The sequence below is a fragment of the Bombus vosnesenskii genome, unplaced genomic scaffold (genome assembly GCF_011952255.1).
Source record: "Bombus vosnesenskii isolate JDL3184/JDL3185 unplaced genomic scaffold, Bvos_JDL3184-5_v1.1 scf7180000016266, whole genome shotgun sequence".
NCBI lineage: Eukaryota > Metazoa > Arthropoda > Insecta > Hymenoptera > Apidae > Bombus > Bombus vosnesenskii.
Genome location: NW_022884335.1, coordinates 29,388 through 56,671, shown reverse-complemented (window position 1 = coordinate 56,671; position 27,284 = coordinate 29,388). Strand labels below are relative to the sequence as shown.

General features: G+C 44.2%; 2 protein-coding genes and 2 pseudogenes across 2 annotated transcripts; 3 read left to right on the top strand and 1 right to left on the bottom strand.

Annotated features, from left to right (window-relative positions):
* The first annotated feature begins 8,299 nt into the window (after positions 1-8,299).
* LOC117242212 lies at positions 8,300-9,478 on the top strand. The gene is made up of 2 exons (XM_033508700.1): positions 8,300-8,420; positions 8,949-9,478. Exons 1-2 carry the CDS (start codon positions 8,300-8,302, stop codon positions 9,476-9,478), a joined length of 651 nt encoding a protein of 216 aa, XP_033364591.1.
* A 2,601-nt stretch (positions 9,479-12,079) lies between these two features.
* Positions 12,080-12,475, top strand: LOC117242211. Its single transcript, XM_033508699.1, has one exon. The coding sequence runs from the start codon at positions 12,080-12,082 to the stop codon at positions 12,473-12,475; it is 396 nt and encodes a 131-aa protein (XP_033364590.1).
* A 3,993-nt stretch (positions 12,476-16,468) lies between these two features.
* On the top strand, positions 16,469-17,750 carry LOC117242208 (annotated as a pseudogene).
* A 1,658-nt stretch (positions 17,751-19,408) lies between these two features.
* Positions 19,409-22,287, bottom strand: LOC117242210 (annotated as a pseudogene).
* Positions 22,288-27,284: the final 4,997 nt, after the last annotated feature.

Below are 27,284 nucleotides of genomic sequence, written 5' to 3'. Positions count from 1 at the left end.
CTTTGTTTCACTAGTTCGCAGTCCTTGTCAGTTTTGTTAATCCACGTGTTTGTATTTGTCAATTTGTAAATTATTGAAAATCAATTAAATTAAAATCTTGTAATTAATAAGAGTGAAAACGTATCGCGAGTGATTGTAACTTCGGGTATTCGAAATCTCAACGACAATTCTGTCAATACTCAATTAGAATAAACATTTGTTGTGGAGAATATTTGTCTAATAATATAATAGGATTAAGCGAACATTTATTTTCACCAACTTTAATCCTCTCCAGTGCCAGTACTCCTGCGCGCAGCAGGTTAGCCGAAACGTGGAGTTTAATTGCCAATCGCATTAAACATCAGACAACGCTACCATTTAATCTAAATTCAAAAATTAACGGCAACACAACCAAAACGAACCAAACAAAAACGTAACAGTATGCTTTGGTCTGGATTCATGACCTGATTCATCGTTGTCAAGTTCACCATCCAAAACGTAAGTGGTTGGACCTTGGTGTTTGGAGCCATATTTTGGCTAAAATATTGAATGAATAATAGCTTGTGCTTTTATAACAGAAGAATACTTTGATATTATTGTTTATAATCTTACCTGTGATGTAATCAACTGATGCTTAGTTTTCATTGCTTCATCCGCAGCTTGTCGTTGAGCTCTTAATTTGGCGTCTTTTCGTTTTTCAGCTTTCTATTCTCGACGTCTTTGTTCAGCTAATATTCGCTCCGCTTTTTCTTGTTCTTGTAAACGTTGTAAACACTGTTGCTCTTCTTGTTTTCTTCTTTAATCGACATCCTTATTCTGTTTTGCTAATAAAATTTTTTTGGCTTTTGCAATCAACTTTCGTGCTAATTTGTTAGCAATCGCTTTTTCTGCAATGTTTGCATTTTCCGAAGCTTCTGTTTGTGCAGCAGCTCTAGTGTTTTGTTCTCGTGTTTTTGTGGCGTTTGTATGTATGTATTACAGTAGAATCTGATACTGTATTATCAATATTGGTAATAGCATTTTCTGGGATAGTCTCTATACGGTGATGACCCTTTTTCTTCAAAACTTTCGGCGTCTTTGTAGTTGAAGGGCCAGAGACTGATTGTGGCATTTCAGCAATTAAACTATGTAAATAATCCACAGTATCTTTAAACTAGTGGTTTTTAAATTTTTTAACACCCAAGCAATAATTATGTATATTCGATATATCTTTGGTAATCATTGCTTTAATCTCATTCCTTGATCTAGTACTCATATTTAAAATCTACAAATAAATTTGAGGCGCAAGTGTTGTCCATGATACTTGTAGCTGCTGAATGTAGATGTCGCGCTGCTGGGATACTGCTGATTTTCTTCTGCTTTTTGATGCGTCCGGTCGCCGGGATTCGAACCCGGATCCCGAAACGTTCGTAACCTAAGGCGCTAGCCACTGTGCTGCCGTCGTCCGACACTAGTTTGTCTCGAGTGGTGGTTTTTGCTGTTTAGTGCCGCCACAAATTCTTTATAAGTATTTAATATATACATTAAAATATACTTTTTAATAATACCCAGCATAATGTAATATTATAGTTGAAATTATGACATATATAACAATCAATATAAACACATTATGTTTACTTCTATTAACTTAGAAGCATATATAAATTATTTAAAAAAAATATTTATATGAAATAATAATAAAATAATGAAGTAACGTTGAAAATAGAATCTAGTTTAATTATACAATACAATATACTTAAAAATACAATATACTTTAATTAATAAAATAAGTAAATAACGAAGTATTTATTAATATTATTATATAGCATTATATTAAATTATTATAATATGTCGGAGGTGAAAGAACACCGGAGTCTTTGGAATTTTGGTTAATTCCGCAACATTGTAACCTAGAGTCTACTATAGCTGTAATTAAACAATTGTAGTTATTCAATCCGATTGTAATTGTTCGCGAGTTGTGATAATGAGCTTGGGCTCGAGGCAACAGCCAGTCGCCGAACGTAGCCGCGGTCACGGGATGAACGCTTTGTCTAACAAAGGCATGGAATAATTCTATAGCTCTCCTTGAAAAGGAAATAGTTGTAACACTCGACAGTAAACATTCCAACGGTCTCTGTCCCGTAGCTCGCCATACGCAGACCATATTCTTCGAGTAAGATGATTGCCAGATGTCGATGCGTCTCCGCAGTACATGTTCAGCTAGCCCGAGGGCCTGTTATAAATCTTAAGATTTAGTCAACTAAAGTCCTTCAAACAGACAAACAGTCTTTGTCCCAACTACGGGAAAATAGGGGAGATCCATTTTCAACGAGCTGCGTCTCCCACTAGCAACTTCTCCTCGAGGGCGGCTAGCATCTTTTTCTAACGACCGGTATGGAGATTGACCAATTAGCAGCAACGCCAATTTCCCTTACTTTCTAAACGAAGGCTTTTCTCGACGAATCCGATGATCTCGTGTCCTTAGACACACCACAGTATAGTTTTCCTCTGTGGCATCATCGGCACGGGAAAGTCATTCTCGCTCGCGATCTCATCGATGAAAAAGAGTAACCCCTTACGGCCAGGGAACATTACGCATCCGACTTAGATTTTGTGAGTACGTTCATCTATCATCCCGTTGACCGCGGATTCGTTATTGAACCTAGGATCATTGTCATTAGTTTCTCGAGTACCTAACTACCACGGTTACTTGTCCGGTTCTATAATAATCGTATTTGCACTAGTCAATGTCTTCTCTATTGTATAACGACAACGTGTAACCCGAAACGAAGATTCGTTTCACGCCCCTAACCCTAATTTTAATGTAAACCCGACATCAGAAGTGGGATCAGTGCCGGTTATAACAGTGCAAGAGCGTACGACCATCGTGCGCGAGTTAATTCCGTCGCTAGTTCAAAAATCGAGTGTGGAACCTAACAATTTTTCGACTCCGCTGCGTGGTGAGCAGTTACCAATCTGATTATGGAGGAAAATCCTTTACAAAGCAGTGCCCTGAATATAATTTCAATACCGAGTGTCGAATCGACTTCTACGTAGTGGACGCGCTAACTGGTAGATCAAGCCATCCGGGTGAGTCGTTTCCATTTTACCCCGATTTCGGAGCCGAGTGTTCGCTAATTAACGAATCCGTAGTCATGAGAATTTCTGGCAAAAGAACGATTGATATAGTAGTAATGCGAGGAATAAGAGATGTTGGTACTAAACGTATCGCTCAAATCTTGCCCGTTGCAGGTGTTAGTGGTTAGAGATAAATTTTCCATGTCCTGGCTGATAGTTATTTAAAAATACGATATCGCGATTGCTCGTCAAATTTTAAGCCAAGATCTTGACGTAATATTACACAAAATAGCCTCGCTATGTGTAAAACAAAAATAATTAATGCCTGTAATAAAACAGCTGAAAACGAGATCGATGTTAATGAAGTTGACAATGAGGTACGTGGTAGTGATAAAAGTCGATTAATCTTTCTTTCCGAAAATTCAGAGATTCATCCGTTACGGGCTCCCTAAGTACTCGTACAAAAAAATACAGGCCCGTTAGAAGTACAATTAATTGATCCTAACGTCGCCGTACAAGGAGTCCTAATAGACTTCGCGAGCGCAGAATAGTACGTGATAGAACAAGCGACTTAATTACAGCCAAAAATCATAAAGCCTAGTAATTCACCGTTCGCGAGCCCTATGTTATTCGTGAAGACGAACGATGGTTCAGATAGATGATTGGTAGATTTTCGAGGACTAAATAAAAATACGGTCGCGGATCGGTATCCTTTACCCCTTATTGCGGATCGAGTCGCGAGATTGCAAAAGCGAGACATATTATTATTCTGGATATGGCCGGTGGGTTTCTCCAAATCCATATTCATCCTAATTCTAGGAAGTATACAGCATTGATTACCCTCGATGAACAATTTGGATAATAAGTTGTTGTTTTCTTCGAATTCTTTTGTGCCTTTGTTCGATCCATTCGATGACCTTTATTTGCATAACATAAGTGCGTGCGCGTTTAATGTTTCTTCCGGAAGTCATTTTCGGGACGGCGATACTATGCCGACTCCGTCGAAAATGGGGATTCTTACATTTTCGGACAACCCTAATAATTTTGCAACTAATACTTGTCTAAATATTCTAATATTTATGTTCTTCCTTGCTACAATTTTGTAAACCATCAAAGCGTTTACTACGGAAATCCTCAGGAGTAGTCGCATACCAAGTCTTCTGTAGCATTTGACCCTTTTTAATTGTGGTGACATAAGAAATCATTTGGTCGGAGTGATCTGTACTACACTTTCCTTCGTTGTATTCAGCAGCGGCTGCTGATTTCGATGTTGCGAACAAACGAAACGAGAGATCGTTCTTGAGATTCCTTTGAAAACACGTATAACAGCCAACGTGCCATTCGTACGTTGTCGTCTATTTGGATGATGTCCTAATTATTGCCGTCTCGACAGATCAAGCTCTAAAAGTATTGCACACCGTACTAGATACCCTTGTAAGCCGGATTCTCCTTTAACTTTTCAAAATGTTCTTTTCTAAAGGCATCGGTACTCTATTTGGAATATGTAATTTACGACGGAGAAGTTCGTCCCAACGCGGGTAAAATGCACGCCTTGAGTTCTTTACCTGCGTCAACGACCGTGACACAGCTTAGGCGGTTCATAGGTTTAGCCTTTTATTTCCGAAAATTCGTCCCTAAATTTTCACGGGTAGTGAAACCCTTGTATGCGCTTACTTCCGATAATAAAAACATGACTTGGACGGATAGGCATGGAAAAATAAGCAAAAGGTAATTTCCGCCCTGACCGACGCGCCGGTGTGAATGGTATTTGACCCGAACTATCCGATAGAACTTCATATCGACGCTAGTTCGGTTGGATATGAGGTTATTTTAATGCACAAGATTAAAGACATCTGGCAATCATCTTACTCGAAGAATAGGGTCTGCGTGTGGCGATCCACGGGACAGAAACTGTTGGAATGTTTACTGTCGCGTGTCGCCACGAATATTTCTTTTAAGGAGAGCTATAGAATTACTCCATACCTTTGTTAGACAAAGCGTTCATCTCGTGACCGCGGCTACGTTCGGCGACTGACTGTCGCCTCGAGCCCAAGCTCATTATCACAACTCTCGAACAATTACAATCGGATTGAATAACTACAATTGTTTAATTACAGCTATAGTAGACTCTAGGTTACAATGTTGCGGGATTAACCAAAATTCCAAAGACTCCGGTGTTCTTTCAACTCCGACATACATATATACTGTAATATCGAAAAATAAGGATAGAAAATTTTTTTTCGATTACTTACAATTTATTAATATTAAACTGAATATAAGGATTTAAATTGGACAGAGAACGATATTTATTTAACGGAACTAAATGCAATACTCGCATCTATATCAAATAACTTTACAGTTATTTTACCACTCTCGTCACAACGAATCTAACACACACACACACTCTCTCTCTCTCTCTCTCTAACAACTCTATCAATTCTCACGACTCTACTCTTCGACGACTCGATACCTCTAACGACTCTACTCTTCGACAACTCGAAACCTCTAACGACTCTACTCTTCAACGACTCAATTACCTCTGACTTTCGCAACACACTCGCTTTTCGACTCGCATACTCTGATTTCTCGATCGTCCGCCCTTGAAACACGAAACCGTCCTTCTGCTCTAACGTTGTTTCTTGTTTTTCTCATATCTCTGTAAGAACTAGGTGACTTTAGTCACATAGGCGCTCTTAAATGTAAACGAACCACAGAAGGACGACGTACACGGTTTTTTCTATTTTCAACCGATCTCTAATTCAAATCTATTCTACGATATTACACTCGGCCTTTCCTGACAATCACATCTGCCCTCAGATGTGCTCATCATCGCTGCTCGCACTTACATCACTATCGTCAGCATTCCACCATTTCGTGTGATCGGCTGCCGTGGAAGTTGTACGTGGCCCTTCGTGCTCCCCCTCTCGCTGCACTATGTATCGGTCATTTCGCAGGACTTTTATCACCCGATACGGTCCAAGAAACTTCGGATGCAGCTTTAGCCCGGGACCCCTCTGCATCCTCTCGATTGCCACTAGATCTCCTGTCCTGTATGCTGTCGCCTTCTTGCGTCTCCTGTTATACGCCCGCTTGTTTCGGATTTGGATCTCCTCAATCCGTCTCTTTGCGTCTGCACGCAGCTGATCTCGTTCCTCTTGGAACACCGCGGCCTGTTCGTCCTCGATTAGTTGACTGATCTGTGGGTCGTCCCGCAGCCTCATTCGTGTTCCGAACAACAACTGGAACAGGGCAGCGTTCGTACTTACATTGGGAGCTACATTTAAATACCTCTGCGCTGTCTCCAGGTGTTTGAACCACTTGTCCGGCGTTGGTGCAGATAGGTTCGTCAGCAGTGGGATAAGCGTTCGGTTCACTCTTTCCACTTGTCCGTTCGCCCGCGGGATCCCAGTTGTAGTCCGAACGTGCTGTATGCCTTCCTCTCTGCAGTAGTCTTCAAAAGCGCCGGCCGTAAATGCTGTTCCGCGATCGGAAATGATTCTCCTCGGGTTCCCAAAATTCACAGACTGCTTCCTCAAGCGACTAATGACCTCGGCAGAACCCGTCCACTTGGTGGGATACAACCATACGAACTTTGTGAACGTGTCCACCACCACAAAGATATGTCGGTAACTTTTTTTTGTAGAGGGTAATGGCCCAAGGTGATCGACGTGGTAGGTGTCGAGCGGTAATCCCCCCTTGTCGATGGTATTTAGTAAACCTTCCTGTTTTCCCTGCTTTCTCTCTGCAAGGATACAGTCGATGCAACTCTGCACTACCTTTTCTACTTTTTCGCGCATTCCTCTGAACCAATAATCCCTCCTTAACAACGCTTCTGTTTTGGTGATGCCAAAGTGACCGCGTTCGGCTCCCTGCTTGCTTCTTAGATCTCGCTGGTTTGTTGGTTCTTCGCCACGCTTCTAACCCTTAGGAGTAGATCGACCAGGTTTGCACGCTCTGTTCAACCTGGCAACCAGCACTGATCTCGCACCGGATATAGACAGATTCATCTGTGCGAGCTTACTCCTCAGCTCCTCCAGCGTCAAATCCTCTTCACCCGACAATCGTTCGTCTTCAACGTTTGCCATTGTTAGTCTTTTCTACCCCAGCACAAATAGCTCCGCTAAAAGGTATCGTTTTCTGTCCTATTCGATCCCGGACGAGCCCCCACTTGTAATATCGAAAAATAAGGATAGAAATTTTTTTTTCGATTACTTACAATTTATTAATATTAAACTGAATATACAGATATAAATTGGACAGAGAACGATATTTATTTAACGGAACTAAATGCAATACTCGTATCTATATCAAATAACTTTACAGTTATTTGATCACTCCCGTCACAACGAATCTAACACACACACACTCTCTCTCTCTCTCTCTAACAACTCTATCAATTCTCACGACTCTACTCTTCGACGACTCGAAACCTCTAACGACTCTACTCTTCGACAACTCGAAACCTCTAACGACTTTACTCTTCAACGACTCAATTAGCTCTGACTCTCGCAACACACTCGCTTTTCGACTCGCATACTCCGACCTCCCGGTCGTCCGCCCTTGAAACACGAAACCGTCCTTCTGCTCTAACGTTGTTTCTTGTTTTTCTCATATCTCTGTAAGAACTAGGTGACTTTAGACACATAGGCGCTCTTAAATGTAAACGAACCACAGAAGGACGACGTACACGGTTTTTTCTATTTTCAACCGATCTCTAATTCAAATCTATTCTACGATATTACAATACCTAGTCCTGAGAATGTTTCGTGACATTCTCACCAATGGCTTAAATAGAGTTAAGACTCGGTATTTTACCAAAGTTTTGGGGCTTGTAGAAACTACGATCAAAGGGGAGTGTTGAGAAAAGTTAAGTTTCCATGATCGCTAGTTACTACAAGCTAAGTTGGTACCACTTCTAACGACACTGTTTTGTCTTAGAAGTCGACCACGTGTTAATTGACTAACTGTATCCTGTGTGTTAAGACTTGTTGTACAAGGCGGAGAAATATAGAGAGAAAAATCTAATCTGTGTGAATCGATTAATTATCAACCCCAAACCTACATTAATTAACAAAATTTGTAAAAATCAGACTCCAAGCAAAAACAATAAATAATATAACCAGATATGATACAAAACAGCCATTGCCACTGTTTCTAATAGAACTTGAACCCAAAGCTAATAACAAAGAAATCTTTGACATTAAAAAGATCATAAACACAATAGTAACAATTGAACCACTTCGTTATAAAAGGACATATCGCAATGCATACGGTGCCAACAATACGGACACACAAAAAACTACTGCAACAGAAACCCGGCGTGTGTCAAATGTGCAGAAAAACACCTAACAACAAACTGCCCATACATAGGAAAGATAAACGAAGTAAAATGCTATAACTGTAATGGAAACCACCAAACAATAGACAAAGGAATGTTAATACCAGATCACTAATTTGGGTTCAGAATCAGGCACTCCACGATAGAGGAAATTCACAGACTCATCAACGAAATTTTACTAGCAATAGAAAAGAAACAATACTGTTTAGCTCTCTTCATGGACATTGAGAAAGCATTTAATAAAGTGAACCATGAATACCACTTACAAACAATCAAAAAACACTTCCCGCAACAAATCCGCCACTCACTCAAGTCATACTTAAGCAACAGAATCTTTGTAATAAAAATAAAGGATGTATGTTGTGAAGTAAAAGCATTAAGGCAGGGGTACCGCAAGGAAGCGTCTCAGGACCAATATTATATACACTATACACGGCCGACATACCAACAATTACCAACAGCAAAATACTCACATTCGCAGACGACACGGCTGTACTAGTTAGGCACACTAATCCAGAAACAACAGTCACATTACTACAAGAGCATATCACAAAAATAGAAAAATGACTACAAGATAAACAAGCTGAGAGACAGAGGGAAACTCCGGAGAGTGGATTGGAGAACGCACGAAGAGGAGGAGGCAGGAGGCCCCTCCCGAGCGCACCGCAAACGTCAGCGGTAACAATCACCCTGACGGTCAAATCGAACCAATCCTACGCGGAGGTGGTGGCTGCGGCCAAGGACAGTGTCTCCCTGACCGAGCTCGGCATCAACACGATGAGGATGCGGAAGACCATCGCCGGAGGCGTCATCTTAGAGGTCCCCGAGGACCAGGGAAGGGAGAAGGCCGCAGTGCTCGCAGCACAGCTGACGCAGGCTCTGGACCCGAACGAGGTCCGCGTGGCGACACCCTTCCGAGCCGCGGAGGCAAAGGTGTCCCTGGTAGACATAGCGGCCACCAAGGCGGAAATCCAGAACACCCTGGCGAGGAAGAGCGGCTGCAAGCCGGAGGACATCCGGCTGGGAGAAATCCGCCCCGCCCGGAACGGACTTGGCACCGTGTGGATACGAGGCCCTGCCAGTGCAGCGAGGAAACTGGCCTAGGCTGGAAAGGTCGCCATAGGCTGGTCGACGGCGAAGGTCGAAGCCATCGAACGGAGACCGTTGCAGTGCTACAAGTGCCTTGGGATAGGACACACGGGGAAGACCTGCACCGCCAAGGAGGACAAGGGGCACCTGTGCTTCAGATGCGGCGAACCAGGGCACCAGGCGAGAGCATGCACTACTGCGAGCCCGAAATGCCTGCTCTGCGAAGCGTTTGGAGCACCGTCGGTGTACAGGATGGGGGGGCCGGCCTGCGCCCCCTCGAAGAAAGGAACGAAAGGAGCCGCCCGCGGATCCACGGCTGCAAGAGGCAGCGAGAAAGGCTCCCCGTCACAAAGCGACCCTAAGACCGCGAACAAGGAGGTAGGCACGGAGGAAGCCACAAACAAGGAAAGAACACCAAAAAACTGAGAATGCGCATCCTCCAGACTAACCTGCGAAGGTCAAGGCGAGCACAAGACCTGCTCCACCAAACCATCCGGGAGAGCACGGTCGCCCTAGCGGTGGTGGCGGAACCATACAGAGTTCTGGATGCCCCGGAGTGGGTCGGAGACACGGACGGAATGGTTGCCGTCACCTGGACATCAACGCCCACGGAGCCCTGCTGGAACGCGGCAACGGATACGCCGCGGTCGAGTGGGCAGGGATGATGGTGGTGGGGGTGTACGTGTAACCTAACAGCGGACGGGCAGCGTTCGAGGAATTCCTACACGGAGTTGGCGACTGCGTTAAGCGACGACTCCCCCGACAAGTGCTCGTCCTGGGAGACTTCAACGCGCACTCCACGGAATGGGGGAATGCCAGGACCAACGCGCGCGGCCGCACGCTATCAAACTGGGCCGCGGGACTTGGACTTCTGTTAGTGAACAGGGGCTCGACCAGTACCTGCGTGACGTGCAGAGGGAGCCCATTGTTGACATAACATGGGCCTCCCCCGAGGCATTCAGGCGGATCTCAGGCTGGAGAGTGGCCGAAGGGGTCGAGACGCTGTCGGACCACCTCCACATATTCATGGAGGTGGACGCACCTGGACCTGGAATGCCGACGACAAACGACGGGCACGGCCCGCCGAGGGGGAGGCGCGCGCGCCCACCGCCCAGATGGAAAATAAAAGAAAGGAATGAAGATCTACTCCGGGCGGCTGCTATAGCAACAGCTTGGAGCTGGGAGGCCTCGACAACGACGACCGAAGCAGACGTGGAAGAGGAGGCCGAGAACATCCGCCAAGCCACGACAGCAATCTGCGACGCATCCATGCCACGGGCCACACCGAGCACGGTGCGAAGCAGAGCAGTTTACTAGTGGAACCCCGACATCGCGGAACTGAGGACGAGATGTGTCCGGGCCCGAAGACAGTACCTAAGGGCCCGCCGCTGGCGACGACGCGACGAAGAAGAAGTCTCCTTGCGCTACCGGGCGTACCGCGCGCTACGGCGCACGCTACAAAAGGAAATTAAAAAAGCGAAGGACCGTGCTTGAGCCGAACTGGTCGAAACAGTCGAGTCGGACCCATGGGGAAGGCCATACAGGACGGTGACACAGAAACTACGCGCGAAGGGCCCCCTGACAACGACGGAGATGGAACCTGCGCTGCTGACGCAGATCACCGGAACGCTCTTTCCCCCACAAGAAAACAGAGCGGTGGAACGGCCACGGGAAACGACACGACCGCTGGAATGGAGGGACGACTGGGAAGTCACGGAGGAGGAGATATGGGAGGCTACCAGAAGAATGACCTCCCGCAACGTGGCACCGGGCCCGGACGGAATCCCTGGCCGGATCTGGGGGGAAGTGATGGGGGTCATGGCCCCCAGACTCCGGCACCTCTTCACAAGATGCCTGAGGGAGGGAGTCTACCCCCGGGCGTGGCGGACGACGAGACTGGTCCTGCTCCATAAAGAGGGCCGACCGACGACCTCGCCGTCAGCGTACCGGCCGATATGCCTACTGGACGAGGTCGGCAAACTACTCGAGGGGGTAGTCGCCGCCCGCTTGGAACGACACATAGCGGGCCAAGTGCCAGGTTTGCACGAAAGTCAGTACGGCTTCCGGAAGATGCGCTCGATTGACGCGGTCAGACGCGTACGAGCGATTGCGGAGGACATGGTCTCTCGGAAAGGCGTGGCGCTGGCGGTTTCCCTGGACATCGTTAACGCGTTCAACACCATGCCATGGGACAGGATAGTGGCGGCCCTGGAGCACTTCGAGGTTCCCAGCTACATCGTCCGATTGATCCGAGCCTACCTCGACGACAGGTGGGTGTGTTACACCAGTAAGGAAGGAGAGGAAAAGCGATCCGTCGAGCGTGGCGTCCCGCAGGGCTCGGTGCTGGGCCCCATACTATGGAACGTTGCGTACGACGAGGTACTGCGATGCCCGCTACCCCTAGGCGCGGCCATGATATGTTATGCGGACGACACCCTAATCCTGGTCGAGGGTCGTGGCTGGCACGAGACGCTGCGCATTGGCGAAATCGCAACGGCCTGTGCGATCCATGCCGTGAACGAACTGGGCCTGAGAGTCTCCCGTGCGAAGTCGGAGGCCACCTGATTCTTTGACAGGAAGAGGCGAGGGACACCACCGCCCGGCCTATGCATAAACATGGCAGGTAAAACCTTCCGGGTGGGATCACAGATGAAGTATCTGGGACTCACCATCGACAGCCAGTGGACGTTCGAGCCGCACTTCGACTCACTGATCCCGAAGGTGTCAGCGGCTGCCAATGCCCTGTGCGGCCTACTACCGAACATCGGCGGGGCCGGAGACGCGGTGCGCCGACTTTACGAGGGCGTCGTTCGGTCACGAGTGATGTACGGGGCCCCAGTATGGGCGGACGACCTGATGGCAAGCCGTCGCAGCATTCTGCTCCGGAGAAGGCTGCACAGAGTGACCGCCATCAGAATCATTAGGGGATACCGGACGGTGTCTCACGCGTCGGCGTCCATCCTAGCCGCGTCCCCCCCGCGGGAGCTGCGGGCGCTGGCGCTCAAAAAGTGATACACCCGCTGGAGAAAATGGCATCCGGGAGAAGACCCCACCGAGCAGGCGGCTCCAAACGACACAGGAACCGCCGAGGAGGACACATGGAACCTGTGGCGATCCCAACTTATCAACAAGAGAAGCGAACACCGAGGCGCGGAAGCAGTCCTACCAAACTGGGAGGCATGGAGGAGCCGCCACGTCCTCCCACTCACATTCAGGATGACACAAGTGCTCACCGGACACGGCGTGTTCGGCGAGTTCCTGAAGAGAATAAGGCGAGAGATGACAGACACCTGCCACCACTGCGGAGAGGGCAGGGACACAGCGCAGCACACCCTGGAGCTCTGTCCGGCGTGGGAGCTGCCCCGCTACACCCTGCGGCACGCCATAGGAGAAACGTTGACACCCTCAGCGATTGTAGAAGCGATGTTGAGAGGGTCACAGGAATACGAGGCCGTCCGCCTCTTCTGCGAGCGAGTTATGCTCGCGAAGGAGCGAGCGGAAAGGGAGAGAAAAAAATTCTCTCACTCCTGCAGGATAAGACGATGGAGAACGATGGCAGTCAGACGACCCAGAGCCGCCCCGCCACCACCCCAACGGACTACGACCAGAAGAAGTGACAGCGCTAGGGGCAACGACCTCCCCCTAACGCCTACTCAATAGCCGGCTCGAACAAGAGAACGCGAGAAGGGGGTGCAACTGAAGTTAATTCATAAGAGGTTCCTGGAGCACCCCTGTCACGCGCATAAGATGGTCATCGTGGAGTTTTAGTCGGTAGGAGTCCGACACTACTCTGCTGTTACGCGATTATTGCAGCAGCGGAGTGTCCATGAGGATTTCTCCACGAACAAAAAAAAAAAAAAGGTTATGAACGTTCGGAACGCGGGATCGAATCCCGGCGACCGAAATCCGATTTTTATTCCACGATTCTAAATAGGAAGAAAATATAGCAGTACCCCCAGCAGCGACATCTACAGCCACCAACCACGATCATCACGGACTCGACTCATCCTCTACACATTATTTGACTCCAACAATAAAATAAAAACGATCCTCAGTAATCAAACCGCACTTATCAAACGCGTGCTAGACTATGCTAAGACGAATCAACTCGAAAACGTTAGCAACGTCATACGCAAGATTGAAAACCATAACGAAAAAAACGAAATATTGATCTCTTTACTAATTCAGACTGAATCTACCATATCGGAGCTCCATATTAACATCGACGAAATTTTTAACACTATAGTATCAGGAAAACAAGAAATCATAAACCCGCAAATTATGGAACCTAAACAATTCTTAACAACACTCGACCAAATAACGAAGCAAAACTTTATGAGTAATCATATCGATCTTTCAGTTCAAAACTTTCTACTAATTCTAGATCTAAGTAAACTAAAATTATGGACAAATGATAACAAACTCATATATACAATAACTGTATCGTTTTCAGAAGACAACGAATGGAAAATAACAAAAATTTATCCGATACCTTTCAAGCAAAACTCTGTATTTATCGCACCTGTAGTAGAAACTGATACTAATCAGCTTAGAACGATACACCTTTGTCGATAGCCACTACTTAAACAAATATAAACGAACGGCAATCATCGACATTTGTAAGGGAACTCAGTCAAGTCACAATAGAATCAGTTCACCTGAATGTAGAATCGAATTAACTAATAATCAACAGACAGTCAAAACCTGCCCAACTGCTGTATTCAAGTTGTAAGAATTGACGTTCGTACCCTTACAGACAGAAAATCATTATATCATTATCATTAGGAAAAATGTGCAGATCGGCGTATCGTGTAAAACACATAAAATCTTAGAAATCAGAGAACCGAGTTTAATTAGCAGCAAAACTGGAGTTCGACTCGAGACGTCGTTGCTTGCGGACGTGTTTGCCGCGAGCTCCCGCTCGTGAGCATAAGGCTAGTTGTAATAGTAGTTGGTTAGGGGTAGATGTGTCATATCGTGGGTGGAATTAGTTTAAAGGAAACATGAGAAATACCAATTTTTAACGAGCTAGATAGTGATGGATAATTCCCATTTGAGATGAATTAGGGTGTCGTGGGTACGTACAGTGATTTTAGTTTATTGCTGACTTGAATAAGATGAGAGGGTTTAACGGATGCAAGAAGTCACAGGTTAAATTGGAAGGCGTAGCGGGGCTAAAATCGATATAACAATTAATGTTATTGAGTGAGTAAACGTTTAGTGGATTTTAATTGAAGTTAAAGTGAGCTAAATTAATATTAAGTTAATCTATTGGCTAAATTAAAGGAAATAGAAATTAGAATTTGACTAGGATAGGAATTGAAATAAAGTGTAATTACGGTTCGGGAACTATAACAAATGAATAACTACGAGTCACATGTTAAGGTGAACGTAGGTTATAGACGGAAGTCTGGTTCGCGACGCAATTGAGAGCGGACATGTTGGTGGATCGCTCTCGCTAGCTAGGTGTTTAACAATATACGATGATACATGCGTGTGAAAATGCAAGCAGGATTGCTAAGGATTGTGGTGAATTACAAGGGGGTGTGAGTGGAATAATATTGAGACGATATCAGAGTGTATGCATGTGAAGGCGACAAGGATTATAATCATATAATCGTTTGAGTACAATTAAAGTGGGAGAAACATGAAGCGTGGCGGTCAATATTGGCATGATAAGTTGTAGGGGGATAGCTGTTAAATTAACTCGAGTACAGCAGCAGCAGCGTAGGATAAAAAAGTGTGTGATGCATTAACGGCTCATTGGTGATGGTGTCTATGATCGATAGCGGTGAATAAGTAAAAGGAGGAGTAATATAATATGTGAGTGTTAGCATACGCTGGTGATCTTCAAACCAAACAAGGAAAAAAGAACGAGTAGCATACATTATATGAATAAATATGTCGGGTTTACATTAGAATTAGGGTTAGGGGCGTGAAACGAATCCTCGCTTGGATTACGCGTTGTCGTTATGCAATAGAGAAGACATTGACTAGTGCAAATACGATTATCATCGAACCGGACAAGTAACCGCGGTAGTTAGGTACTCGAGAAACTAATGACAATGATCCTAGGTTCAATAACGAATCCGCGGTCGACGGGATGATAGATGAACGTGCTCACAAAATCTAAGTCGGACGCGTAATATTCACTGGTCGCAAGGGGTTACTCTTTTCGTTACGGAATGAACGCTTTGTCCAACAAAGGTATGGAGTAACTCTATAGCTCTCTTTAAAAGAAATATTCGTGGCGACACGCGACAGTAAACATTCCAACGGTTTCTGTCCCGTGGCTCGCCACACGCAGACTCTATTCTCCGGGTAAGACGATTACCAGACGTCGATGCATCTCCACAGTACATGTTCAGCTAGCTTGAGGACCTGTTATAAATCTTAAGATTTAGTTAACTAAAGTCCTTCACACAGACAAACAGTCCTTATCCTAACAGTCCCTAAATCTCTAACACCTACTACGGGAAGATACGGGAAGTCTGCTTTTCTCAAGGACGACTCTTCCCGCTAGCAACTTTCTCTCGAGGGCGGTTAGCATCCTTCTTCAACTACCAACATAGAAATTAACCAATTAACAGTGACTTCCATTTCTCTCACTTTCCTAAGGAAAACTTTCCTTAACGAATCCGATTATCTCGTACCCTTAGCCACACTTCCGTAGCGTCATCGTCACAGAAAGACAGTTCCTCTACGTTCCTTGAGTAGTCATCATCTTAACTTATATCGCGCACTTTGCTCAATCGCCACCTTAACTCGTCGTCTATCAGTTGTAACCGAGAATTGCGAATGGTCAAGTGTAATCGCAAGTTCTACGCAAAGTATCGAAAGATAGAATTGTTAATAAATATACGGTTTAAATATCTTCGAGTGTTTCTTTGGCACTTATCACGTCCGACACACTTCAAATTCAGACGACATGATCCGTTAATTTCGCGATTTCCTGTGTCTTCTACGTGACACTATCTTCCGTTATTGTGTGGAAGAGAAATCGGATAATATTAATAACTTAAAAAGAAAGAAACAAAATCAAGAGAACATGGTAGTCGCCAAAAGAATAAAAATTGAAAAGTTACAAGAAGTACCAAAGATGAAAAGCAAAGGGAAACGAAACAGAGAAAAACGAACGTGTGTTGAGCGAACAGGAGAAGAAAAGATTAAACTGAAAGATACCAAACCTTCCAAAAAAGATTTGAGATATGCGCTTATCAATGTTAATAATGGTGATGATAACGAGCAGAAGCCAAGGATATTTGCGTATGGATTTTACTGGGATAACAACCCTGATTTAACTCTCCTTCAGCGTAAGGAGAAATCTAGCGATTGTGAAGAAAAGCTAAAACTGAGAAATAAGAAATTAAGTGCCGCTGAACGTTGAGAACAGAAAACACAGAAGGAACGTGAAGTTCGTCAAAGAGAAGAAGCGCTCGTCGATAACCAGTTATCAAATTCTGCAGATCAGTTCGACAGATTAGTTTTAGCAAGTCCAGACAGTTCAATAGTATGGTTACAGTATATGGCATACCATTTACAAGCAACAGAAATAGAGAAAGTAAGAGCAGTGGCAACAAGAGCGGTGTAAACGACTAATTTCAGGGAACAGAAGGAAAAATTAAACGTTTGGAAGGCTTAGTTGAATTTAGAATCGAAATTTGGAATTCCTGACTCATTAAATGATGTTTTTCAAGAGGCAGTGAGGTCTAACGACTCACTGAAAATATACATTCACATGTTGACTGTTCATGTCTTGGCTGGCAGGCAGATGGAATTAGAGAAAAGAATTAATACCATGATTGGGAAGTTTAAACATATTCCCGAGACATGATTTAATAGTGGAGAAGAATGATTAAAAATGGGTTTGGAGGATAAATCGAGGCACATTATGCAGAGAGCATTGCAATCTTTGCCAGCATCTGAACGTAACAAGTACTTTCTCCAGGACATTCCTATAATTTCATTTATGAAGTAAGCACTCTATGAAATATCAACTCTTTTTAGTTATTATTATCGCACAACTTGTCTTTTACATAGTATTTCTTTTCGAAAGCAAATCTTACCATGCAAATAGGCGTAATACTTTATTCTGAGGAACTTAATGAGATATATCGTTTTATTTTAGAATGAACAGTATAAGACAGATTTATCTTTAAAATTCTTCAACAGGCTCTGACTTTTTTGCTTTACAAGCTGCAGGCAACTGATCCTAAACCAGATGGAGGAACCGGCTACACCGGGGCAATAAGCAACGAGCCAACCCACGTGCGACTACATCACGAATCAAGAACATTATATCCAGAGATGAATAAACCATAGACCTATGGTACGATCCATATTTTTATGTCCATAGTCTATGACTACATTTAGGAAGAAGTAGACGGTGGCCGCGCGGTTTTTGATTTAGCTTCTCAATTTTGGCTACTAACTATCAAAAATTTGTAGTTCGTCCAAAAATTCAAAATGTGTCTTTCTTCAAATTGATCAATGGTACACTTCATACAGAGCATCACATAAATGAATCGGGTAGATATCTCGAGTCGAAACAATATAAATCTACATTATTTAATGTCTTCAGGATGCATCATGGATTATCTCAAAAAATATGCTTAAGATAGACGCAAAACGTAATAACCACGAACGGGAAGTACAAAAACGAAGACTTCTTGGACAAGGGTATCTACCTGGGTACCTACAAAACCAACTTGTATAATTTCAGGCACAATTCAAATGTCGCCGAGACCTCTGAAGAAGTCAATAGCGCCGACGTGGTTGTAACGATCGGTTAGCTAAAACTACTGCTGCACAATGGAGCAGTTGCGTCCCAAACGTACTAAAAGATTTTTGATTAGACATATTCCTGGTTTTGTCATTACAGAATAATCAATAAAAAGGACGCACTTGAGATCAGAGAAATTATAAATATGTCAAGTTATTATTACCTTTTTCATTTTTATATGTATCAATATTAATAGTATTTTGCATATGTGGTAGAAAACTTTACATAACTGGACTGTTTTAGGTATTGTGTAATTAAGGTTGTATTTTCGACCAATCACGGGGAGACGCAATCACGAGGAAAAACGTCAGCGGGAGTCGTAAATTTCCGTTACGATTATAATAATCGACGCCGCGAATAGATCGATCTCCTGATTTCCGTTGAGATAATAAGGGTGGTTGAGGTGGTATAGCGCTGCGATTAACAGGGTTATAAACTATATATTTTCAACAAATTGATACCGTTGTACTTACAACTTACGCCGTTGCGTATGATATATGTCGTAGACGACGATTTAGCGTATGAAGATGCGATACACATGCACAATATTCTTTGGTAATCGAGCAAGACCCTTACAGTTGAGTTTCTTGTTGTAGTTGACGTAGCAATAGAGCAGACTGATGTTCCGCTCTCATGCAATTACGGAGGAAAGCTCGGTGTGGGTATGTTTTCTTGAACGAAGAAAGCGGATTCGTTGCTCACACTTTTCGTTAGTAAGGTGAAAGTAACGATATGTGATGCCTATTGGTTGTAGTCATGTTACTGAGTGGTGAAAGGAGAAGGAAACCTCCTACCAACCTTGCTAGGGAATGTCATTGTTTACGGGAAAAAACCGGATTTTCCGTTAGATAAATATCCACTTTTTCCGTTAGGTCACTACCCGCAATCTCCGTAATTTTTAAGAGCGCCTAATAAACCTAAGCACCTTTCCAATAACCCTCCATAAACCGAAAACCTTTCTAGGCTTAAAAAGTCCCTCAGGACAAAAGGATTAACTTAAAACATGTGTTAAACTAATGACGTTGGAAAGTTAAAGTTTTATGGTGGGGCCTTAGGTTTATTGAGGATCTGTTTAATGGTGCTTGGGTCTTGACGGTCTGATAATGAAGGACGTGGCACAGATCATCTTGCGCGAAGTAACGAAGGTTTTGCTCACATGATGTAATGAAATATGTGTCAAAACGTTTTATTATTTTTAATCATTTTGTACACTGCTTCTCTAGATATTCTACAGCCATTTGTTGAACACGAGTCACGTCTTCCTCAGTACCATGCTGCTCTTCAAAATTGATGAACTTTTTAAAGAGGATCTTCACCTTTCTAGGCGGTAATGCCCAAACAACTGCTCTCTCTAGAACTTTCCTGTAAATGCAAATTATTAGAAGGTAAATTCTCTATGAAATTAAAAAGACAAAATATAGTTGAAAAAATATTTTTACCTTCCTATATCAGTATCATTAGATTTAATTAGAGAATCAACATAACAAGACCATATATCCACCCCTTTCGGATAAGAACTTAGAATTTGCTCAAACAGAGTTACTGCTCTCTCTTTATTTCTGTAGTGTACATACGTTCAGATGCTGGCAAAGATTGGAATGCTCTCTGCATAATATGCCTCGATTTGTTCCCCATGCCCATTTTTAGTAACCCTTCTCCACAATTAAACCACATCTCGGGAATATGGTTAAATTTTCCAATCATGGTATTAATTGTTTTCTCTAGTTCCATCTGCCTGTTAGCCTCGACATGTACAGTCAACATGTGACTGTATACTTTCAGTGCCTCTTGAAAAACATCATTCAGTGCTTTAGGAATTCCGAATTTAGACTCTAAATTCAACCAAGCCTTCCAAACGTTTAATTTTTCCTTCTGTTCCCTGAAATTAATCGTTTTCACCGCTTCTCTTGCAACTGCTCTTGCTTTCTCGATTTCTGTTGTTTGTAAATGATATGCCATATACTGTAACCGTACTATTGAACTGTCTAGACTAGCTAAAACTAATCTGTGGAACTGATGTACAGAATTTGGTAACTGGTTGTTGGCGAGCGCTCTTTGACGTATTTCATGTTTCTCCTGTCTTTTTTGTTCTCGACGTTAATTTCTTATTTCTCAGATTTGGTTTTTCTTCTACTTCATCTTTACTATCGCAAGATGACTCTTTATCCTGAAGGAGAGTTGAGTCAGCATATTCCAAATCTTTTTCGGAAGGTTTGGTCTTCCAGTTTATTCTTTTCTTCTCCTGTTTGTTCAACACACATTCTCTTTGAATATTCCTTTTCTAAATCTTTCTCTGGTTTTTCTCTGTTTCGTTTCCCTTTGTTTTTCATGTTTCGTCTTCCCGTATCTTTTCAATTTTTATTTCTTTGGCGAGTGCCACATACTCCTGATTTTGTTTCTTTCTTTTTAAGTTATTATTATCATCCGATTTCTCTCTCACATAACACTTCTTTTCAAATGCAGATTTTATGACGCTGAGAGGCATAATATCGGATTTCTGGGAATTTAATGAAGAGTAACATTTAATTTTAGAATGAATAATATAAGGTGTTAGATCTAGCAGTATACTATTTATGTGACAACGTACAGTTATCGCAGCTAAAGTTCCAAATTGCCAATACCTTGAAGGAATATCAAGATAAATCAATTTGTCACCATTAAGATTCTACCACGTAGCAATTTACCGCCAGGAAATTGTATTTACTTATTTTGTTTGGCACTTATTTTATGCATTATTGACGATAACGTGGTTATAATCGTCCCAGAAATTTTGTCCCCTATTTTTTTATTCTCGGAGTAATGATTCTTAGACACTATACCTAGCAAGTTATTCTGCAATTGAATAACCAACCAATCAGGCGTAATTTTTTCAATCTTTCCAGTAACTCTTTACCCTAATTTGACAGATGCAATGGGTCTGTTTTTGTAATATGAATTTCTTGAAAGTTCTACTAATTTATTAAAATGCAGGATCAATGGATCCAATGCTGCCACTATTCTACTTTTAGGATTAGATGGATCATCGTATATTTTCTTTAGCGACAATGTTAGTCCTAATTGTTGTTCTTCCCTGTTAATAGAAAATATTTTTGTCAATAAAATTTAGTTTGTGTGCAGTAGATTAAAATTACTAACGTTACTATGGGACACATATCCAAATGGCGTACATTCTGCAACTGGTAAAATAAGTCTTATACCATCTGACCCCATATCTTTGATCGTACAAGGTATACAGTCTCCTATTTTCAGTTTTTCAAAATTCCTGTACCTTCCTTGAGTTGCAAAATTCCTAATTAAAATTAAATTAGGTACTGTAGCAAATACAAGAGCTGAAAGTGTATGATCAGGAACATATTTTGATGCTAGTAGAGCTGCAATTTCCACACAAGGTGACATGTGACCAGCTGGTAAAAATCCTGTACTAACAGTTTGTCCTTTATATCTACTGACTCTTAAATATAATCCCTGGGTGGATGATTCTATTATTGTGCCCTCTACTTCTTCATCGAGAAAGCGAGAATCAAAGACTAATGTAAAATAATGCCTAGCATAATGCTAATGCCACGTATCATATAGTTGCTGAAACTTTCATGCTTCCTACATAGATATAAAGATAAATTGTTTCATTATAAATATTAATAATAAATATTAATTGAATAAATATAGATAACAATGACCACTATAGGTTTCATATATGAAGTATTAGACCGAACGAAATATGAAATATACTAGTACTCCATATAACATTTACAATAAAACAATCGTCTACTCAGATTTAATTTTTTCAATTTATAAAAATATGAATTTACACGAACACCCGCACTTTACTTATCATTACTTCCACAACAACGTTCTGTTTCTAAAGTTCAGATTTTTGTAACTGCAGTTAAACGTGACACCCACATAAGCACGCATCATTTTTTTGTATTCTGCTACAATAGCACTTGTAATAGTTCTGCTCATAAAGAAATTTGACAGGCGTGTAATAGACAAAAAATCATTTATAAAGTCGTTTCCCCATTTACCCTTGTGCTACGTGCATTGTTTTTTACATGAAAATGCGACGCACTTACAGTTCGCCAGGCCTATTATATCGACTGCCAGTCATTCGGCTAATCCGTTTCCCATTCTTATTCACCATTCTTCACTCGTCCTACACTCTCTCCCGTAATCACTGTAGCGGCACACGAGTCAGAGGACAATTCAAATCATGTTGTTGTTTTGCCTTACAAGTAATGTAAGAACAAATAAACTCCATGCAAAACAATGTCGCCGCTTCGTGCAACCGTAGATCAAACGTAGACGAATTCGAATTTTCCGGTTCTCCCCCGGCCAGTATAAATAAACGGACGCGATCGCGTGCGTTTTAGTGTGGAATAGTATCGAAGAGTATTGAAATGTATCGAACAGTATCGAACAGTACATATAGAGTATCGAATATTATCTACAGAGTATCTCCGATTATTTATCGAGTTACGCGACGAACATTGTACCAACGACTCACGTATTCGGCTGTAAATAATTTATTTATTTATTTATTCAAGATATATTTGACGGACTGCGACAGCAATATTTCACTCTCGTTATTTCGCACAACCTATCATCGACCAATTTTCCACATTGGTGACCCCGACGTGATTTGAGTTAGCGAAATTTAGTATTGTGAGTCTGAGTGCGCTAACAATGTTGAGCGAAAACACAACGGTTGCGACTAGTCAAACAATTCGCGTGCCTCCGCTGAAGCCGCAGAAGATCGTGTTCTGGTTCTCTTTATTCGACAGACAACTCGCGGCGGTGTGCGTCACGGGTGACGAAGAAAAATCCACCGCCCTTCTCGGGTGCCTCGAACCAGGATATTCAGAACGTATAAGGGACATTGCATTGGATCCCCCGACCACCGGACAATATGACCAACTAAAAGATGAGTTAATACGAAGTCTGTCCGAGTCCGACAGCGAACGGGGAAAAAGGTTGGTAAAAAACGAAATTATGGTCAACAATTGAGCACTGCAATCAACGTAATCGTGAGTATGTGATACACATGATTATTTGAATTTACGCACGTGAGCTACCATCCATCATGAATCTTATAATACTATACTTATAATTAAATTACAAATTTCAATCCATCATCTTAGCCTTAAAACTTACATACTAAATTAATAATTCAACACTATTAACGCCCATATTTATATAAATAATTTATTTCCATATTTATAATATGACAGTTCGTAACCTAAGCAAGTCTCATACAAGTACTAAAAATACTTATAACCTAAAGCACTTAACTATCCAATTAAGTCATAACGTCAACTCTGCATCTAAACTTCTATTCCTTTTCATTCTTCATCCTAAAAATCCGTCACAGTTACCACTCAGTCAATTATAATACCATCACCTCTATGTACACACAATATATAACAGTATAAACCTCCTCCTAACAAATTAACTATAGTAAAGTTTCATTAGATTTATACGTCAAACTTATGAAATTCACTGACTAAACCATCCATACTATAATATATTGTTATACAAGTATCAGTTACTAAAAGACTATGGGGAGCCTGAGGCGGCTATGGGTTCTCAGGGCGTAGGACCACGCCCTGGGAATCCCCGACGAATCTGATATTCTCCTATAGCCGGGTGGTGACTGGTCGGCGCCTTTGGCACCCGCCAGTTTGCCGATCCGGTGCGGAGAACTCTCGAAGAAGTTAGTGGGCCCGTATCTCCCAAGAACACTTACCTCACATTCTTGTGGGGCTCCCCGTCACTCTGCACCAGCTTTGACCGGGGCAGGGTGCGAAAGAGTGAGTGGCACCAGGATGGAAACCCTTGTTGACGACCTCGGCGATTTCTTAGAATTACAATGGATAGAAAAACGAATCAAAGAATCGTTTACGGTGGGGAGGGATACCATAATACCGGCGCAGCCGCGAGTTGTAAAGCGGCCCCTCTGCGTCGTCATCGAGCAACCGTGGCCATCCGGGGATGGGCCGCCAGTGCCCTGGACACGCTCATGCGTCTGGCGAAAGGGACACGCGAACTGGGCGGACTCGGAGAGGTTCGGAGGAACCCGATGTTATGACCGTCGGCCCGGTATCTTCGTGGGGTGGGATGAGGCGGCGGCGCGGCGGCCGGGGGCGAGTGAAATCCGACGACGAAATGTCGTCGTGCTCTTCCTATTCGACCGTTGCGGGCACGCTCGGCAAGCGATCGTACCGCAGGATTACCGGGTCCGCGGAAAGCACCAGCCCCGTCGATAACGGTTGCGGCGGCGGCGCGGGACACCGCACACGGCGGGGGGACGCGTCTGCGAGGGATCCGGACTCCGCACCACTGCTGGCTCACGATAAAAGGAAGAAGAGGGGCGCGAAGCGCGGGAAGGATAGTGACAACGACACCGACACCGAGGCTGCCACCGTGGCCGCCGCCACCTTTACCATCCGCGACGGTGCCGACGGCGGCAACGACACGCGGAGTGACGAAATGAGGATCGGACCGGTCGACAAGCAAGCTACCGTGAAGGACGTGGAACCGACCCAGGATCAGAAAGAGGAGGAGGTCGCATACCTGCGAAGGAGGGTGCGCTTTCAGGAGAGAGAGACGGTGTCTCCAAGAGACGGTTGACCAAGGAATGCACGGAGAGCAGCCAAAAATCAGCATCGACGGTGAAGGACGAGAGGTGAGGATCACCTCTACGAGGGGGACGAAAGAAAATGCTCCCGGGGCCCCAACGGGAACGATTATGGATCCCCCTCCCCACCTCCTCTACACACCAGGTCAGCGTCGCGCCGTTTCCGCTGTCCCGACGGGTCGGGGAGTAATAATAAACAAACAAAGAAAACGGATAGAGGTCCAGGACCTCGAGATCCACTAGCGGATCTCAAGATCCTGTTCCTCCGCAAGTTGGAAGAGTGTCGGCGATAAATAATGCCGGGGGGAGGGCGATCCTCCCGGCTACGGACGCTGGTGTCATGTAAACTTCAGGGTTGGTTGACGAAATAAAATAGCTGAGTCGTAACACAACTATTAATTTTGTTTTAATTAAACTTTATTATGCATTCAGCAATCACAATGTAATACACACTGAATTAACATAAATCACAATTCACTGCAACCACGTTATGTAAGACTTAGTTACAATGATACGTTAAGTACGCGACTGTTATAAGGGGCGAGACCGATAAAGACATGTTGACTATTCTAAGGATACAGAATAAGTAAGTTTTTCTGGCAATAGTGTGTCTGAGGAAGGTTAGGGCTGGGTGTGTCTAAGGACACGGCGCTATCGGATTTGTTGATGACAATTTTGGTTAAGGAAGTGAGGGCAGTAGACACCGTCTCCGATTGGATAATAAGGCGGTTGGTGGACCAGGAAGGGTTTCAGCCGCCCTCGCGAGAAAGTTGCTAACGGAACGTAAAAGATGTGAAGAAAACCAACTTTCTATGCTAACACGTGGTAGACAATAAACGTAAAGGAAATCTAAGACAAGAAATACTCGCTTGATCCGAAGGACATTAACTATGAAAATTCCAAGACCCCTGGTGGGTACTTAAGACTATTGAGGGTACGCGCCGAGGATGTGCAGATATCTGGGTGCCATCCTGTCCGTAGAGTGTGGCCCGGTCTCTGATGTGAATCGACGTTACAGTAGCGTAGCCGTAAAAACCGTACAAGCACGATTGCGGCCGGCGAGAGACACCTCGCGGTCGACCGTGGAGTCGTCTGCCGACGAGGCAGGGTTTATTACCGTCATAGGCGGAGGAAGAGGGAGAGCGAGGCGAAAGAACAGGAAGCCCACGGCGCAACCTCTTCCAACGGTCCATGCGCCGACCGATGCAAGAACCAAGGGACGGGTATTGTTACGCCACGAGGCTTACCACAGGCTGTATTTTCTAACCGTCGCTCGCGGTCCTACAGTGTCGAAGGCAGATCGTCTTATCTGCCTGCCGGATCATATACAATGTATCGACGAGAGCATAGTTGTCGCCAAGCAGCGAGCTCTAGAAACGTCGATTTTTGTCCGTTACGTTTTTCACACAAGATGAGGCATACGTGATCATAGGCGCGAGCGGTGGTGTGACCCGAGCATAGTGGGGGTCGTCTTCCAAATGAGACAAAGAAATCATCGTAAGGCGATCAAACTTCTGACGAGTCAAACGTGACACGACGAGAAATCTGACGAGCAAAATCAAATAGTCTAACGAATTCATCTAGAGATATCGTAAAGTCGAGTCAACTTCATGTAATATATTCATCATATTATTGTAAAATATATTATTTTATGTTAACCTGTTAATACAGTGTTACATTCATTGAACCACCTCTGTTATCTTAACACAAACAGGGGAACGACTATTTCGCGGCGTCGATTAACATAATCGTAGCGAGAATTTACGCTTCTCGCTGACGCGTTTTCCCAGCGAACGCGTCTCTTCACGAACGGTCGTAACAGGTATCGTCGTCTTTTCCATTGTCGACGTTGCGAACAGGGGCCTCGGCGCCCAGGACAGCGACCAACAGTGGTGGAACAAGGGCGGGGACTTTTCGGCGCCGCTCGGCCTCCGGTACGCCCCCGCACGAGAAGGGAATCCAAGCGAGGAGCGGGCAGGGGCGATGGATCCGGAGCGGTATCGCTCACCGTGAGGGACGGCTGGGGCTTCACGTACAGGGATGCGATATCGGTGGTGGAGAGGGAAGTCAAGTTCTCCGAACTCGACTTCACGGAGTTAAGACCGAGGAGGACAAACACGGGGGCGCTGCTGTTCGAAATCTCAGGCCAGGACGCTGGGTGCAAAGCTTCGCGACTGGCCGAGCGGATGGCGGCCACGCTGAAGGATTTGCCCGCCAGGGTAACCGTGCCGCGAAGGACGGCCGAGCTAAGAGTGATCGGACTGGAGGACTCGATCACCTCGGAGGAGGTGGCAGCCGCTGTTGCTGAGGCCGGGGGCTGCCACGCTGACGAGGTCAACGTGGCAGTCATACGCTCCGCTCCTCCGGACGTCGGATCGGTATGGCTACGCTGCCCGCTGATAACG